This window comes from Xiphophorus maculatus, chromosome 6, assembly GCF_002775205.1.
Source record: "Xiphophorus maculatus strain JP 163 A chromosome 6, X_maculatus-5.0-male, whole genome shotgun sequence".
Taxonomy (NCBI): domain Eukaryota; kingdom Metazoa; phylum Chordata; class Actinopteri; order Cyprinodontiformes; family Poeciliidae; genus Xiphophorus; species Xiphophorus maculatus.
In genome coordinates this window covers 14,818,305-14,836,271 of record NC_036448.1, presented here as the reverse complement: position 1 = coordinate 14,836,271, position 17,967 = coordinate 14,818,305, and the positions used below count along the sequence as shown (strand labels likewise).

The 17,967-nt window shown below is 38.4% G+C and overlaps 1 protein-coding gene across 5 annotated transcripts in view; it reads right to left on the bottom strand.

Moving 5' to 3' along the window:
- Window positions 1–133: 133 nt before the first annotated feature.
- Window positions 134–17,967, bottom strand: part of LOC102220757 (period circadian protein homolog 2-like) — a 31,628-nt gene continuing 13,794 nt past the window's right edge. For 3 of the 5 annotated variants that reach the window (XM_023335515.1, XM_023335516.1, XM_023335517.1), the window contains 22 exons: window positions 17,737–17,829; window positions 17,464–17,618; window positions 16,772–16,893; window positions 16,490–16,691; window positions 15,653–15,704; window positions 15,072–15,214; window positions 14,890–14,968; window positions 14,108–14,214; window positions 13,870–14,023; window positions 13,633–13,747; window positions 12,933–13,085; window positions 12,724–12,814; window positions 12,472–12,643; window positions 12,029–12,153; window positions 11,644–11,850; window positions 9,170–9,430; window positions 7,335–8,236; window positions 6,892–7,008; window positions 5,433–5,637; window positions 5,050–5,245; window positions 2,263–2,413; window positions 134–1,924 (listed from right to left, as the gene is read on the bottom strand). In XM_023335515.1, coding sequence (XP_023191283.1) covers window positions 1,709–1,924; window positions 2,263–2,413; window positions 5,050–5,245; window positions 5,433–5,637; window positions 6,892–7,008; window positions 7,335–8,236; window positions 9,170–9,430; window positions 11,644–11,850; window positions 12,029–12,153; window positions 12,472–12,643; window positions 12,724–12,814; window positions 12,933–13,085; window positions 13,633–13,747; window positions 13,870–14,023; window positions 14,108–14,214; window positions 14,890–14,968; window positions 15,072–15,214; window positions 15,653–15,704; window positions 16,490–16,691; window positions 16,772–16,893; window positions 17,464–17,618; window positions 17,737–17,829 — 4,018 coding nt within the window. In that variant the 3' untranslated portion in view covers window positions 134–1,708. The remainder of the gene's footprint in view (window positions 1,925–2,262; window positions 2,414–5,049; window positions 5,246–5,432; window positions 5,638–6,891; window positions 7,009–7,334; window positions 8,237–9,169; window positions 9,431–11,643; window positions 11,851–12,028; window positions 12,154–12,471; window positions 12,644–12,723; window positions 12,815–12,932; window positions 13,086–13,632; window positions 13,748–13,869; window positions 14,024–14,107; window positions 14,215–14,889; window positions 14,969–15,071; window positions 15,215–15,652; window positions 15,705–16,489; window positions 16,692–16,771; window positions 16,894–17,463; window positions 17,619–17,736; window positions 17,830–17,967) is intronic. The other 2 variants (XM_023335518.1, XM_023335519.1) reach the window with 2 other exon arrangements.

Below are 17,967 nucleotides of genomic sequence, written 5' to 3'. Positions count from 1 at the left end.
AGTTTTACTGTTTTATCAATGCCACACAAACAAAATGTGTATACAGGGAAATAAACAAAGGGAAATTATATGTGGATGTGAAAGTGACGTAGGTAATATGCAAAACAATGTTGTTTTCAAATTAAACATTTTATGTCAAGAAAATTTTTATTTTCATTGAACCAAGAAAAAAATAAGGACACGAAAAAGAAAGGTGCTTGATAAGCCTGCTGAAATAGCAGACAGACTAATGACACATTCAGAAAAGTTACAGAGAAATAGCATGGATTGTCAGGTGAAATTATAACATAAAAAACTCCAGGCATCTTAAGTTTCTAAAATAATAACAAACATTTCAGGTTTTTGGCTTATAATGAGCTGGTGTCATCTCTTACTCTACCAACCTTATCCACTGTAAACAACCACAGAGTTATTTTTCCCTTTCTGATTTGCAGTCAGCATTAGTCTTCTTGGTCCTGTCTGTTTTTTAATTTAGTTTTTTTTTTTCTAAAAAATGCATTCAAAAAGCATGTATGCAAAATATATACATATATATACAGTATATATATACTCAAAGACTTTTTCAAAGGTTAACGAGTGCAAAGAAATAAGAATTTCACATCTGAAACAACTGATGCATTTCATAAGATACAAATAACTAAAATATGCCGAACCCACATCAAGCATAGTTTGGTAACACCTGGCTCCGAAGAAAAACAAAATATTTTTGAAACACTACAACCGAGTAAAAGCAGCATTATGCACATGCTCAGTCATATCCTGTTAAAATATTCTGATCAGCTTAATAAATACTGCAGGATTGCATGTGCTTTTATTATGTGGGATATGGTTTCTACTTTATGGCATTTCAGAAGGAAATATTGCACATTTTCCTCCCATTATTCTCATTTTACTACCAGCTTGCTCTCAGCTTCAATAATGTACGGAGTGCCAGATAAACAATCAATAAAAACCAAACCAGGCTGACATTCTGCCTGGAGCTTCTTAAATAACCAAATAAGATAAAATATATTATGAATAACTGGCCTTTATGTCAGGTTTGGTGGACCGCATGTTACTCCACTAAAGGCAAGAATCAGAGCATGTTTTTATGTGGGGAAGAAGGGACTGAAATGATGGATAGCTTAACAGGTTTGAATTTCCCAGTCCCAAAAATGAGTTTGAGCAATTGTAGCTGCTAAGGAATACCAATAATTCTTCCTTTTAGCACCAGAAAAGTGCACATATGCTCATCCAGTACCTTATGAGAATGAATAACAACAGCTTGTTGCAAAAAAACCCAACAAAAATCCAAATTTTTTTCACCTCACCTAACTTAACTGGGAAAATATCCTGAAATACTGATGTCATTAACTGTCTCACAGTCTGGCATCTGTTTGCTTGGCATCTGTTGTCATGCTTTGAGCATGATTATGAACATTGTTCTGTTTCCTTGTCACATGTTTTATCTCCTACATCAGTGCATGAAATTCTTTCAAGGTGCCACACTGCGATATGCGAAAGAAGGCAAATCATTAAACACACGAAGTCACAAAGCTCGGCCTTTATCCCAGAAGCAACTAAGCAACCCTGCCTGATGCAGCTAAAAATAAAACGAAATTAATCACCACAGACGTTCACATTTTACAAATGCACAGATTGTACTGCAACGCAGAGCAAAACGGCTCATCTAAGGCAGCTTCTTCTTTACAGCAGAGCAGCAGTTTCTTTAAAACTCTTGCTGATTTGCTTCTTCTGCCCGTGGGCTGCAGCTTGAAGGAGGACCCGAGTGACAGGAGACCATGGCAGAGGTTAAAGGTTCGCCTCTGAGCCTCTCTGGGCAGCAGTCCTCTCCGGTCTCTGTATCACCCAGTCCCAAATCTGGCTGGTCTTCTGCTCCAACTGTTGCTGCAGTCTCTGAGGTGTTGTCACACCAGGTGCATCCCTAGAAATCACAAATGTGTTTAAATCCTAAATTAAGGAGTGAAGTTTAGAGACACAAAACATATAAATACAGGAAAGGCTCATAATAATCGTTGTTTTATGCATCAATGCCTAAGTTTCAGCTTTCAGCTCTTTTATTGTATTGCTTTGCATTTGACTTTTTTTTTTCTTCTTATGTTTCTCAATTTACATCATAGAAATGACTATAACTACCACAAACTACAAGTTGGAACCATATTGCGACAGGAAAAGTAGTAAAAAAAAAATTTATAAAAGTTTTTCAAAGTTATGCCAATAGGAGCAGTATGTGTTAAAATGAAACAGAAGGTTTTTTTCTACCTCAACGTTGATGGCTTTGGGTAACTCTCCCTTCTCTATCCAGGGGTGGACTTCGCACAGCTCCTTCTTCTGGTCCACAGAAAAGTGGGGCTGGCACTGCTGCAGCACCCTTATCTTCTCATTGTCTTCTTCCAGCACTCTGTCAATGTCCCTGGAAGACACACAAAAATGTTTTAAAAAGTTGCAAAAGTTGGGTAAACAATCATTCTTCGGTTTTCTCTTATTTATAGACAGTGGCAACTTTCTTGTCAACATATATAAAAATTCGTATAGATCTGCTTTAACGGGTGCATTAAAGCTGAAGATTAAGTAAACTTTGAATAAGTAAAAGACATCAGAGAATCGTTAAGTTACATATTGTGCTCATTCTGTGAAAAACAAACAAAAAAGGTCTAGTTGGAATAGACTATTTCCATTTCTTATGGTTCATGACAGAGGCTTCTTAGCGTAGAGAACTTAGCGCTCCCTCTAGATGACATTAATATAACAGCTTTTAGTTGTTGCAGATGCGAACCGCTAAAGCTGGCATTTGTGGAATGTAATCCTGCATTGTTTTGCTGTATAATGTCACAAACTAAATCCTTAACCACACAGAATCATTTGATGGTCAGAAGATTAGGGATGTAGATATTCTACTTCAATCTGTCCTTTACTCTTTGACATGTATAGTTACTATAATGTAGAGTGTCATTTCATATACATTTCATCTAATATAGTCAAAAAACTTCTAATGGATGTACTGAAACACCAAAGGGAACCTCTGCATATTTTTGCGGCATACATTTATTCAGTAACAATCTTCTTTTGTTGATACATTTATACTAAGGAATCATTACAAATATTTACTGACATCACCTGTTTTGAATTACAGATTTATTTCATACATTACATTTTTATTTGTAACATTATCCAAAAGCCTTCAGTGGCTTAAGTTTTTTCACCATGTGTTGTAGATCAACTCAGGAATACACACACATAATTATTACAAGGGAAGTTGACATAAGAAAACATAAAATCATGAACAACTTAAAACACTCAAAATATCAGAATCCCACTTTTGTCATAAGTGTGTAAGTTGCTGAAACCTCCCTGCAGTGAAAACCAACAAAATTTGATGTCTCTCATTATGAGGATCATTGAACCAATGTCAGCATTAACATTGGGGCGCCCTCTACTGGTAAACTAATATCTCTACAGCAGGTTTTAAATGATTCAAATTTCTTTAAATCTAAAGTTTTCACTACTGGACAGAGAGGGATGCTATGAACAGAACTGGTTCCATGTTAATCAGATTCATGTCCTACTTTAAATTAAACACTGTAATAATAGAGTGTAAATGTATAAGGTATATGACGTCATTTTATTATTGACATATCATATCTGCAGCTCTTGTGAAGAAAGAAGTAAAAACACAGTTTAATTAGGACGTGGTCAATATTTAGAATATTTCTGTAAAAGGTGACAACTCTGAAATGTCTGGGCTGTCAGGGTCTGATAGAAGTCAAAAGCTTAGTGGATAAAGTTAACATGAAAATGTAATTGTTTGAAGAAAGCTATAACTTTTGAACAAAGTTTTTGTAGACTTCCCTTATTTATTTTCGCTGAGTCTGTATTGTTAATTTGCCCTTAGAAATAAGAAAAAGAAATACATTTATTCTCCTTAGGGATCCCAGCCTGTTCTTCTTTAGCAGTTCTTTCAGTGTTAGATTGAATGGCCTTTTGGCTTGACCTTCATCTTCAGTTCACTCTGCATACTTTCAGGGGATTCAAGTCAGGTCTATGTGCAGGTCAGTCAGTGGAGCTCACTTTAATTGTCTGGAGATAGTCCTTCATCAGCAAAAACATAGTGTTGTCACGTTTTGTTTGCAAAAGTAGAGTGTTATTGTACCCTTTCAATCCATTTCTTTGCAGAGATCTATTCAACATATTTATGACAACAATTCCTGACCATTGCTTTGTGTCTTGGCAGTTGTTACTGACATCTCTCGCTAGTTCTCTTTCCAGGGTCTTTTAAATCTTTTGCTTCCTGCCTCTGCCAGGCTGCTCTTGTGCTCTCTTTTCTATGCATTTCTATATTAAACTTCTCACTCTAATTCTTGACATTTGGAAACAAGGTGACAATTGTTTCTCCTACTGCTTATTGTACATCAATAGTCATCTTTTTCTCAAGTTCAGACCAGTTTGTTTAGTTCTTTACCTGATACTTTATCCAATGAAAAGCATCAGGTAAAGACCAGACTAACGGTTGGTCTTTGCCAACCGTTAGTCTGGTCTTTATACTAAAACCCATCTATTATAACTTCACACACATCATGACACAACAGTGGTTTGTGCAAAAAGGTCAGTTCTTGAAAGGGGTAATAATTTCAATAATAATGACTTTTTTTGTTGAATAATTTAATTTCTGTGTGTAAAGCAAAAATAAACCTATGATGTTTGAAAAACCCTGTACAACATATTTGAAATAGCTCTTTTTTAAACAAAAATGATCAGTGCCACAATAATTGGTCTCCTGATGTTAATGTTTTATACAACCACCAACAGGACAACAATCAGTCTCCTCCTACAACATTATAGAAGGCACCTGGTATGCATTTGTGACTTTCTGTTACCTGGATACATCTTTTGCTATAATCATTCAAGAACTAAACCACAAAGAAGACATTAAAATGTTTGAATGTTTCGTTGCATTTCTGATCCAACCAAAAGCTGTTTAAGTTTCAAACCACAGTGATAACAAAAACCTCCTTCCTACTCCTCGCTGGCTGCGCATGTCCTTCGACTCACCGCGAGGGCAGTTCATAGGTCATCATGACTTTCTCATCTGTGTTGGCCTTCAGCAGCCAGACGGGGTCCTGCAGGACACACTTGAGGAGCCCTGTCTCCGCTGGTCTTTCCTCACTGCTCCTACGGAGGCCTTTGTGCTTCTGGCTGCTCTGCGATGAGTCCACACTGCCAAAGTATTTACTGCTGTTGTTGCTTCCTGGAAAAAAAAGCCAAGCACCACATATTTTTATGACAAACGAGTTAATCATTAAAAAAAACCCTTATGTTGACTTTAATGTTTTATTCTCTGTATGCTGCAATCGTTTTAGCAACCTCCCCGGCAGAGGGTGAAAAAAAATGTGTTTTTGTTTGAGATTCTTTGAAGCTGACGTTTGAATGCCGACCTGAAAAACTGCCTGATGCCCCACTGGCCGAGGCGCTGCTGGCTGACGTCCTGCTCTTGGTCATTCTGCTTGCTGAAGTCCCAAAGCCGTTGGAGCCAGAGCCCATGGAGCCGGAGGTGGCTGAGCAGGAGTCCTCTTGAAGGATGATGTCCAGCATGTCGCTGGATGTTGAGATGACATCACTGTTGTTACCTTCATCACTCCTCTGCAAAAAAACACAGATATTACAGCACTGATATTAATAATGCTCTAACTCTCAGTATTGGGAATAAGTTTCTGCTCGACCATGGCGTCGCCATCTCAATTGGTCTTTTATACCATGGCCATTTATCCTTTTTTTTAAAAAAAGAGCGGAGATTTTGCCACTCCAATTACACTTTTTTAATCTATGTAGAGTCTCTTTAATGCACAGAGACAGGTGTAACTGTAAGAACATGAAAGGGATTTTGTTAATGTACATTTAGTGTTTACTCATTTCTAAAGTGGATGGAAAGGAAAGACCAAGGTCACACAGCGAAACTGAATTAGTGCTGTACAGTATACCGCAAATTCATCATTATCAAAGCGTCACTGAATCTGATAGCATATTCCAAAGAACTGCTTGGATTGCAATAAATATTAGCTAATAATATGAACACCATGCATTCAGTGTTTCGCATGGTGACACTTCATCATTGAAAAGTTTCAGAAAATAAAGAGGTGGTGACATTTTGATTTGATTGCAAAGACAGCAGACTCAACTGAGATGACATCACTGCTGGACACATCTAATTAAAAATCCATGTTGATAGGAAGAATACATTTTATAGTTAGCTCGTACAGACGGACCATTATTTGGAGTGTATATTTGCTCTGAGCTTAAATTGGAAAGTGATCAATACTGTTTTGTCATCCACTTTCTGTTCAATCCACAGATGCATTTTCCTTACCGAAGTGGCAAAAAATAAACAAATTCAAAATCGTCAGCACATTCTGACCAATAGATTTCATGCAAAAGCTCCTGGTGAAATGGACAACCTCCCACGCAGACCTTTTTCTGGGTAAATCCTCCACACTGATCATATGCTAAAAACATCTGCATAAAGCAATTTTAAAAGCATCTATCATTTTACTCGAAATTTATACAAATTCCCAATCAAAAACAAAACATGGATGTTTGTGAACATTTCTGTAAAGCTCTGTGCTTCGGATTTAAATTGAGCTTAGACTGTATTTCACAGTCAGTTTACAGAAAGAAAAGTTATAAAGTCTAAGTATAGCTGAATTTAACTTACAGTTTTTTTTTTTTTTTTTACTATTTTTGCTTTTAATACTTTCAATCTTAGCTATCTGTTGAAAAAATGAAAGCCTTGCAGGTTAAGATACAAGTAACATATGATCATAAAAAACAAGCTTTTAGAATTGACATGGATTGGAATGGGATTTGAAGAATGTTGAGTTTTTCTGAGGATTTGCCTACCTCATTGCTGCCAGACCCAAGCCTAGACCACACTTTATCCCAAGACAAACGCTCACAGACACAGGATGTGGGTTGGAAATACAAGGGTCCAGATGGACCAAGTAGACTGAGAGAGGGCTAAAGGGTGTAAGGGATAATAGTATCATTAACACCCAAAGCCACAATTCATCTAAGGAGTCTTAGCTCACTTGATTTTACACATTGCAAAACAAATAAAAGAAACTCTGTCAGTTTATTGCTGGGAATATGTTAAGAATCCAGGTAGTGAGGGGAATAAAGCCCTAACGGGAAAACGAGGCATACAGCTCAATGTATTACGGGGACATCATTTTGAAATGTTCAGAAGCCACATGTGAAGAACATCAGTCAGAAACAACGAAAGACTTGAGGACAACACAATGACATAAAAGAACTTTTTCCTCTCTCTCTTTCAATCTGTTTACCTCTTTCATCTCCCTCTCCTTTGCTTTGCTGGCACTTGCTCCTTTCTCCCTCTCCGCCATGTTACTCCCTTGTCCTACTGAAGCATGAGGCGCGTTGTCCTGCCTGTCCACAGAGAACTCCAGCTCCAGCAGGTTCAGAGGCGAGCTGCAGCGGGACTGGAACAGAGGCGGGGACGGCTGACCTTCACTTTCGCCAGACTGTGGTGTGGAGGAGCGGGAGCGGCCTTCCGCCGGGGGCTTTGGAGTGTCGTTGGAGGAAGGGAAGTAGAAAGGTGGAGACAGGTAGGATGCCAACGTTGGGTTGAGCTGGTTCTGACTGTTAATGAAAGGTGGGGTTGCAAAGGCGGCCTGGCTTGGGAAAGCAGTCTGATCAAATGGCTGCGCTTGCATTGGGACACCCCCAGAATCTACCTGATACACTGGCACCGGTGGTGCTTGATGTCCAATTAAAGGGTATAAGTAGTTGGGCAGCACAAAAGCCATAATAGGTGTGACCATATGAGAGGTTACGGGGACAGACTGAGTGCCTGGGAACAACAAAGGGAGTTGGGCACCCTGATTATTCACCAAGTCTTGTGGTGGAGCTTCTGTGCGTGACAACGCAGAATCTGTTCTTGCGTAGATCTGCATTGGGTAGCTTGGCAGCATGACAGGATATGGTGCAGGGAAAACGGGCTGTGAGGCATCAGATGGAGATACTGGGATCTGCATATGGCTCTGGTTTGTCTGAGGTTGAGGAGGGGGCTGCTGTGGCTGTCGCTCCTTGTGAGGGGCAGCCTCAGTGCTTGGAGAAGTGAGAAGCTTTGCTCTCTTGGTTTTGGTCTTCTTGTTTCGTGTTCCTCGACGGGGCGTCCGCTCTGGTCTCTGACCTTCTTGCTTTCTGGGCTGAACAGTGTGCGCAGCTGTAGATTGACGAAGGAAATGTTTAGAAACAAAGCAATTTGAATAAAAGCCATTATTTTTGGCTTCAGACACTTGAATGTGAAATTTGTTTTTACATTTTAACCAATTAATCAACATCTCCTTTGGTCTCCAGCCCACCTGTCAACACCGACATCAGGAGAGTCTCTTTATAACCGGCCATCATTTATGGTTAATACAACTATTTGTATTTTTCAATTTGAAATATTTACCAATAAGAAGTTTGTTTTGTAAAGACATTAACCTCCTGAGACCCTGCATCCTCATATGAGGACATTACATTTTTGTAAACACAGATGTAAATAATAACATTGATTGAATGGTCTTATCGTCACACAGATAGACCCAATGTCCTCGTCTGAGGACATTGGGTTTTGAGATAACCACTTATTGTAGAAAGCTGAAATTTCATTTTTAGGCCAATTGGGTCCTTATGATCCCAAATGACAAGGAGAAATGTATATGCAAAAACAGACCCATTGTCCTCATATGAGGGCATTGGTTTTGACATAGTTCAAGAGCACATAGAAAGCTAAAATTTAATTTCAACTAAAATTAGGTCATACTAATCCCAAATAGTAAGGAGACATAAAAAATGCACATCAAACAAAAGCCCGGGTCTCAGGAGGTTAAGTTACCAGATTAAAAGAATGAATGCAAATGAAATACCCTTGCAAAAATATTCACATTCCTTGAACCATTTCTCATTTTACAACCACAAATCAGAAAAAATTGATGAATAACTGTGATGTAGAAATACACCACTGGCTCTGATTGGTCAGTGACAACCAATCAGAGCCAGGAGGAGGGTCTTAATGCTCTCAATCATCCTCATGTACTTGCTGCTCAGCTGAGGAATAAAACTAGTCTGAACAGCTATTTAACCATTATTTAACTGTGTTGTTTAGTGGTACCAGTGGAGGTGCGTTCATCTCTTTGTTGGTCCGGGGGCGGGGAGCCGTTTGCTTTGTGGGGAGCGAGTCCTCGAAGCTCTCGAATGCGACAGAGAAAGGTCTGCTCCTCCTTCTGCGTATGAGCTGCCAGCACCTGCTTAGTCAGACCCAGTTTCTTGTAGGACTCCATCTCCTGACTAGGAGGTGAAACTGGACGAGGAGTGTTGATGTTCTGGCTGGATTCTTGCATATCTCCTGCAACAGGTACATCCTCTGTGATCTCTGAATGGACGACAATGAGACAGGAAAGTTTACTTGCTGTATTATGTGAAGGAACTATTAACCATCCGCAATGATGACAAACAAAGCAAAGACGAGTCGATAACAGGCTTGCACAGACATAGATGCCAACAGGTTTTCTGACATTTCACAACTTAGCTGCTCATAACCAAAATCACAAATGACAGATGACATCTAAGCAACAATACTGATAACCCAAGTGGTTATTGTACTAAATATGCAAACCTCTAATCTATAATTAAGTGCTAAACAAATGATGTGTCAGGATATTATACAAAAGCAGAAACCTCTCTCTGGGTTTCATTTCAGTTAAAATAAACACAAACAACTGCACACTTTGGGTTTTCTGTTGCACAATAGAAAGAAAAAAATGAAATTGTGACAATATTTACTTTATTTCAAGATCTTATTTTAGATTTTTAGAAGTATTGCAGAGCTGCACATATGCACTCTTTGTGAATTTTGATATTTTTGTTGTTCATGTTACATTGTGCTGAGTGATAATGACTGGTGATAAGTTTCAGAGGGCAGGATCATTTACCAGTCAGCAAGTCTGAAGCCACCAGACTGAATTTCTTCCCAACGCTTGAGCCTTCACCCAGACTTACATGCACGTTCCCTGCATTCAACTCAGTTCCTTTTAAGATGCAGAAATAGGATGAAGTGGCACGGCTATCTGACCCTAAACTTAGCTATGCACTGTAACATTAAAAACTGTATGAACTTATGAGCTGCCAATTGTGTTATTTATGATTTTTATACTCCTGTCACATTATGGCATATCTGCCTTTCTATGAGTTTCTATGGTCAGTGGTGGTTCCTGCATGAATGGTGCCTTTGGCAAGGCCATTTTCCTTTATCCCACACACAACAAACATGCACCAACTATCCTGTTCAAAGACCAGATGGATGGATGGATGGATGGATGGATTAAAACACAAGTTTTATGAATCACAAACAATTTTTAAAACACCTGTAAACAGCATTCAGAAAATTAGTCCAGGTTTTGTTTCAAGATTTTTACTAAACATAATCTAAAGTCTAAGTCTAAATCAAAGTAGTATAAATCTAAGGTGGTTGTGCTTATTTTTTGTTTTTACAAATACAATGAAGGTTTCACAAATCTCATGTTGTGTCTGTCCTAAAGAAACTATGTTCACTGTAAAATAATTTAATCAAAGTCTGCATTGTCTAAATGTAGACTTTTAGATAATGCTGTATCTGGTTCAGTACGTAGCTGAACCAGATATAGTCAACGGGCAAACAATTTTGCATGACTAAATCCCCATTTAGTCTGTCCAATTAATGTTTTTGTACTGTATGGGGAACCTGGTGCACCAGGAAACAAGCCATGCATATAACAAAAAACATGCAAAGTTCAAGATCGTAGGCAACAGGTCTAATAACTGTGCCCCCATTGATCCAATTATTTAACCCAACAACAGGAAATAATCCCATATTACAATTTGTAGATGGCCTATGTGGTGAGGATTCACTCAAATCAGCATGCTAAATGCTTAAAATGGTAGATATAGCAGGGGATTGGATCCATTTTCCATTAAATTCAGCTAATAACTAGATAGCCATGCAGGGACACTCAGACACCATCCATCCAATTGTAGTTCAACAAAAACAACAAAAATTCTTCCTATGTATGACATGAAGGAATTTTCCACCATTTGCTCATTAGTTCACATTTTAACTCGTGTTAAAAAAAACGTTTTCAGATACACTAACATAAGTGGCAAGATAAGAAACAGTGTGACAGAAGCTTTAGTCTTTAGATTAAGGTCAAGATAATTCTGGTGACAAAGACTGTGTATATCCTGGAAAATCTTGTAAAAACTAAAGTACAAAGACAAAATAAATGTCTTTCTGTGTCCAAGGGTCTTCCTGTAGTAAGTGGTATCTACACATGCATGTTAAGATGCTTTGCAAAAACATGCCTTTTTATCTTTTCTTTTTTTGTTGTTGTTATGATATTTACATACTAAAAAAAGTAGTATGTAAATGTTTCAAAACTACTGATACCAGAGGATAGGATCTTTTTGAGGAAATAAGATATAACAAGTAAAACAATTACTTATTACATCACCAGCATATAGACATTCTTTGTCTTTGTCACCAGAAGTGTTTAGTTTAAACATGTTGAGTAATAGAGAGATTCTGGCTGGAGGTTTTTCTCTCCACTGTACCTGACTCTGGCTGAGGTTTCTTGTCCCCAACATGCACTATAGTGCTACTGTAGCTACATTGGCTGGTAATGGACACCACACTTTCTGGTTTGTTTGGCACTGGTAGGGGCATCGAAGTGCCCACTACCGCAGTGGCGGGGTCACTGGTCTTTTTGTGAGGATCATCCAAAGCAGAAATACGAGACTGATCCTTCGATAAGGTTGGTTCTGCCAAAGAGAACAGAGAACAACAGCTGCAGATAAGGCACCGGCATTTGAGAGACGGCTCAGAGAGATAGAGAATCAGAAGTTCACAGGAAAGAGTGTGAAATCCTCAAAAGAACTTCTTGAGTTGTTAGGAGAGGTAGAAAATCTGATCTATTGGTTGGTCGGCAGCAGCACATACCTTCAGAGATCTGCACAGTATGTGACTTCTTCTGTTTGTCCTCATCAGAGTTAGAGGAGGTGGTGTTGGAGGATGACTGACATTTTCTCTTCATGAGGACAGGAACATTATAGCTCTCCAAGTACCTGCAGGAGCCAGTCACAACACTGATATTATGATCACGAGCTGGTTAACAGCATTATTAAGGAGAACCAAAGTATCATATTTTTAAGATGGTTCATGTTTGACACTTTGTTTCATTGCAGGAGTGTGGACTAGAACAGGTCGGAGAAGATCACAATTCTTGAATCTTTTTGATTCAATAGAATGTTTCAAAGTGTTTTACTGAGAGAATCTTTTTGGTAAACTAAAAACCTTCAGTTTTAAAAAAATGATCAATAGGTAGCTTCGTTTTCTGAAGAATAAACCATGGCTTGTCAAAGTGTCCGTTTTTATCTGTATACCTGATAACACTGTCTAGACAGCTGATTTGCTGGTAGGAGTAGGCAGTCTGATCGTTAAGGTCAAGCTCCTCATGAAAAGAGAGTCGACTGTCCGCAGCAGTGGCCTCCCTCCAGTTGATCGGGGGAGCTGAGTCTTTGAGACGTACAACCGCCTGGCTGTTCTGTCCTGACACTAGTAGAAACAGACCAAAATTAGTTTCTGAATAAAGTCGTAAATGTGACAATCACTGGATTATTTCAAAAATGACTTACTGGTATTGCTTCGTTTGTGTTCTGATTTTGCCATCTGCTGCTCTTGGTTCTTCTGAAGATGAATTCCCTTACAAATTTCCTGAAAAGTACGCTTTGGAAGAAATTGTACTAATGAGTTGCTCACTAAGCTCACTTTACAGTTAAGTGGTTTCAGGGATTTAGCAAAAAATGTGCTGTGAAATCACACAGGTATGTGCAGTTTTACTCACAGGTCTGCTTTTGCTGCTCTGCTCCCCTTCCTTTTCTTGTTTTTTTCCTTGTTTACCATTGTTCAGGCTCTCACTAGAGGAGGAGGTCATGCCCTGAAGATACTCATTGCTGTTAAGACTGCTGTAACCACTCGACCCACTGTTGTGAACCGGCTGATCAAGGATGGAGAGGGAAGAAGAAAAAGTTTTAAAACAATAAGATAAAGAGATGCTCTCAAAATGTGTCATTTTTGCACCCAAATTATTGAGTTTTAATCTTTTTGGAATAGTGCTTGCTTTATCTCTATAATCTACAGTATATACCGTTATTTAGAATTTGCTCCAGAATCAGACTTTCTAGTGATCTATTAACTCCTTGACTGTCATCGACTTACATTTAAGCATTTTGAGGGTGACAAGTAAGAATAAATAACTTTTTAATACAGATTAATTGTATCTGAAAGCCAAGTCTTAAAGAAATAGCCATAAAATCCAGCAAAGATCTGAAACAAAACCTAAGTCCTAAGTCCTGAACTCAGGTTCAACTTTTTATATTGGATTATCTTTAGCTGCTTGATTAAAATTACAATTGAAAGTCCAAAGAGAAACTTCTAAAGATCTCCAGAAAGCCTGATGAACTATTATTCAAGGCTACTTTAGAGAATTGAAAGAACATCTGCAGACTTTTGCACAGTATTGTTAGGTGGCCATCTTCTTTCACCTGCAGCAAAAGTCGATGAATCTGCTCTGTTATTTCCTGGATATCTGAGTCCGTATTCTTCATGTGACCCGTGCATGAGACCGGAGCCATGAAAATGTCCTCATTCATTGGACCCCTGATGCAAAAACACATCAACAGATAATGACTTACAAGAAAGTTTAAAATCTGATAAAAACTTTTCTATACAGAGCTTCAGTAAAAACTGTCTTCTGTACAGAAAACATGAGCAGTACTCACATGCGAACTTTATGCCTCCCGATAACAAAGGAAACCTTTCTGCTCCAGGGGTTCACGAAGGTGGACCAGCTGGTATCCAGGACGATGTATTCTCCATTTTGAGCACAGAAGCGGATGGACGAGTGGTCGAATGGTTGCCCTGCACACTGTATGACTGGAATACAAAATATGAAGAATTAAAACTCAGATCTCGCCATACACATATCTGATGCTAGATCTGTTTGATCTGTAGACTCACTTTTTTTATGAATGGCCAGCATGACGGGCCTGTCGTTGGGATGCAGGTGGAAAAGAATTGGAGTACCGATGAGGTCCTGGGGGAGGTAGCCAAGGAGAGGAACGGCCCTGACACACAGAATGAAAAGATTATCTCTATTAGTGTTACATATTTAGTATTTGGAATATAAAATGGCCTTTAAGGGTTTTTTTAAAATATTTTGTCACATTACAGCCACAACATAATAGACTAAAACAAAGTAGAAGAAAAGAACAACAACAAAGCTGCTAAAGATTTGTTGTTGTGCAGGAAAATGACACTAAACGTACAGCCAGAGCTACACTGAAATACTTCAGAATATTCTTGCTTAAGCTTGGTCCAGTTAAAGTCCAAACCTAAAACCTTTTCTTTCCTTTCACTTTACTACTTTTAAAGCAAAGGGCATTTGCTTTTGCAGCTTCAAAGCCATGGAACAGTTTATTTAGTAATTTTTATAGTTTTCCTGATGTATACCTTGTATATTCTTACTTATTACTTTTACATGAGTTTTAGTCTGGGTTTTTTTGTTAGTCTTTATTATTTTTATACTTACTATTTTCAGAACTGTAGTTAGTGCTTGTTGTTTTTAAAGAACTTTATAAATAAGATTGGCTTGATTATACTTTGTGCTGTTCTATCACATGAAATCCCCAAGAATATGTAGAAGGTTTTGGTTGTAAAACGACTCATTGTGAAAATCTTCCAAAGGCATGAAAAGATTTGCAAGGCACTGTAAACATACACAAAGTGCACTGAAACCTTACCTTGCATCCACATCCTGAAATACACAATTTGGAGTGTGTGTGGTGGTGAAAATGCGCTTATCTGGTGGAATTCTGGGTGCTGCAAGCAGATTTTGGAAAATAATTGAAATTGTTGATATCTAAACAGTACTAATAATTCAGATATTTGCATGCTAATTTTCTGGTAAGAGCAGCATTTTTACCTTCGTATCCAGAGTGAACCCTCTCAGCCAGCAGGAGGCAGCAGAACTGGTCTTCATCATGAGCCATATCCTGCACCTTCATCAGATAAGGGGTCATGCGGAACGGATAGTACCGCAAATCACCCTCGAACCCGTTACCGCCACTGAATATCAGAACAATAATTTAGCAATGGGTTAACCCAAGAAAAAACAGCATGTTTCAGTCAATTATGTAATAAAATTATCTACTCTTAGTTTGCAAATAGAACACATGGGGGCAGTATTGAGCAAATTTTCACTTCAGACAGGAGGAAAATAAAAGAAACAAAACTTAAATTTTGGACCTTCAAAAATAGAAAAATCCAACCACCTGAACAAATGCAATTCTTTTTATTTTTTTCTGTTTCTCCATAAAAATGCTTCTTCCAGGTTAACCTGGAAGAAGGTTAACCTCATATACCTCATTTTGTATATGAGGTCATGAATGTGACGTCATATACAAAATGAGAAACATCCGCAGTGGAATTAAATGCATGAATAAAACCAACACACAGATACGAGCAGCAGATGGCCTGACGTGCATGAACTGATGCAAAACACACCTGATACGACAGAAAAAGGACTTCTCCTGCATACAGTCAGAAGGAGACGGATCTGAAACAGGAAAAAAAAACCTTCTGTAAATTCAAAGGGAACACGATCCACACAGGATGCAGCCAAAAGCAGATGCATCAGGTCTGAATAAATGCATCAAAAAGCAACATTCAGAAACCTGGCCCTGCACACATTGCAGGAGGTCAAATGAAAGGAGGTCAAATGCATAATTTATTTCCCTAATCTAACACTGCAGCATTTAGATGACAGATTGGAGATTTTCTTAAGTATGGATGTATATTTTCATTTCCTATTGGTCTCTAGAAGCTTCAATTTACTTGACATTCTTTCTCTAATCATGCACTTTGGACAAAGACCTCTGGTTCTTCTAAATTATAAAACATTATATTGACCTTTTCATATTCTGTCATGTTACAACCACAAGCTGAGGAAATGTTACACGGTTTTCAAAATGTTTTGCAAATAAAAATCTAAAAACATGCATTTTTATTCCTTTCCCTTTATTCTGATACCCCGAAATAAAGTTCTGCACCACCAATTGCCCTAAGAAGCCTATTCTATTCTATTCTATTCTGTGTGGGACAATAAGTTTGAAAGGCATTTTTAATATGTTCAAGAACATTGAGTGGCTATCACATGTAACAAAATGGAAAAATGCAGAAAACAGTATGTCTGTGTCTAAATTGATTTGTATACATATAATAAAATAAATGGACTTTCAAAGTATTTTGTTGATGTCTCTGAAACATCAACATAATATCCATACATTGAACATTATCTGAACTTAGCCACTGGTTTGGAGAGAGACATGTAGCTCTTGGTACCTGCTCCAGTGCACATGCTCCAGGAGGGCAGGCGGTAAGGGGTGGTGAAGCTGTAGAACACACTGATATCCTGTGGCATCAGAAACTCCACAAACTTAGAGTCTTTGAACGCATCTCTTTTACAGTTGAGGATGGAGGCAGCCTGGTCAGATATATAGATGATTTTTCCTGTGCTCAGGGAAACCGCCACTGCAAAAATGTCCTGTAGATGCCAAAAAAATATATATCTTAAACTTGTGATGTGCACCAGCTGGGGGAAAAAAAACAAAGACTTGGTCTTACGTTGTTTTTGAGGGTGTACTCTGAAGTGATGCTGTCTATCTCCTCTATGGTGTAAGAAGAAACCTCCAGGCCAGAAGGATGACTGTCATTGACCATCATCATCTGGTAGTACTCCTCATTCGCTGAAAGAGAAAAGATGCAGTGATTTTGTCCAAATTTGGTCAACATACAACACAGAGAGGATTGTCTTCCAAGACGCCCACGACACTGATGCCAAGGACATTTTTTAATAATGAAAATGATCAAATGTTTAATAACTGAAGAACTGTACTACTGAACACCTACACTGAATACATATCTATAAACATGCATGACATATGCATGTATATATACTGTAACATATACAGTATATATATTATACTGTATATAATGTACAGTATCAGCATGTAATTGATACTGTACATTATATACAGTAATGGCCTGTAAAATTTCTGCCAATTTTACAAGCCATTACCTCTGTTACTATGTGAAAACGATGCTCAAAATTATAGTATTACCTTTTTCTCAGTTGAACACTTTAGAAAAGACAGTCTTAATGAATGAATAATGGCTGCATTCCTGTGTTTACTCATTAACGTACAGTGAATTACTCGAAAAAAGAACTATAAAAACTCATAAAGGCAAATAGAAATTGCTGATAAAAACAATCGGAAAGCACAAAGAAAGCAGAGAGGCTGTTATTTGCAACAAACCTTCCACTTGCTTCACACAGCGCAGGGCATATTTCAGCGCGCTCAGTGTGGTCGACTTGCTGTTGTGCTGCTTGTCAGCTGGCACGTGGAGTTTGAGCTCCTTCAGCGTTTTAATCACCTCCTTCTGGTTCTTGGCTTTCGCAGACTCCTGACTACTGCAAGAAGGACAAGTAAACAACCAAGAGTCACTCATAGCACTAATGAAAAGGGACTCTTACAAACAGACTAAATAAAGATCTTGATCCTGACAGCAGCGGTGGTCACTGAACTAACCTGCAGCCGCTGGTTGAAGGGTTGTCCTGCTCCGAGCTCAGCAGACTGTAGGCGTTGGAGCTGCTGGGAGGAGATGGGCTGTGGGAGTTGGAACTGTGCAAGAGAGAAGGGATATTTTCAAATTGCAACCTGAAAATGGAGTAAAAATCACTTCAGTTCCAAAAAAGAGATTTCATGCTGATGTTTAATCAACCAGCTTTTCAACAGTTCCAAGTAAGCAGAAGGAGAACA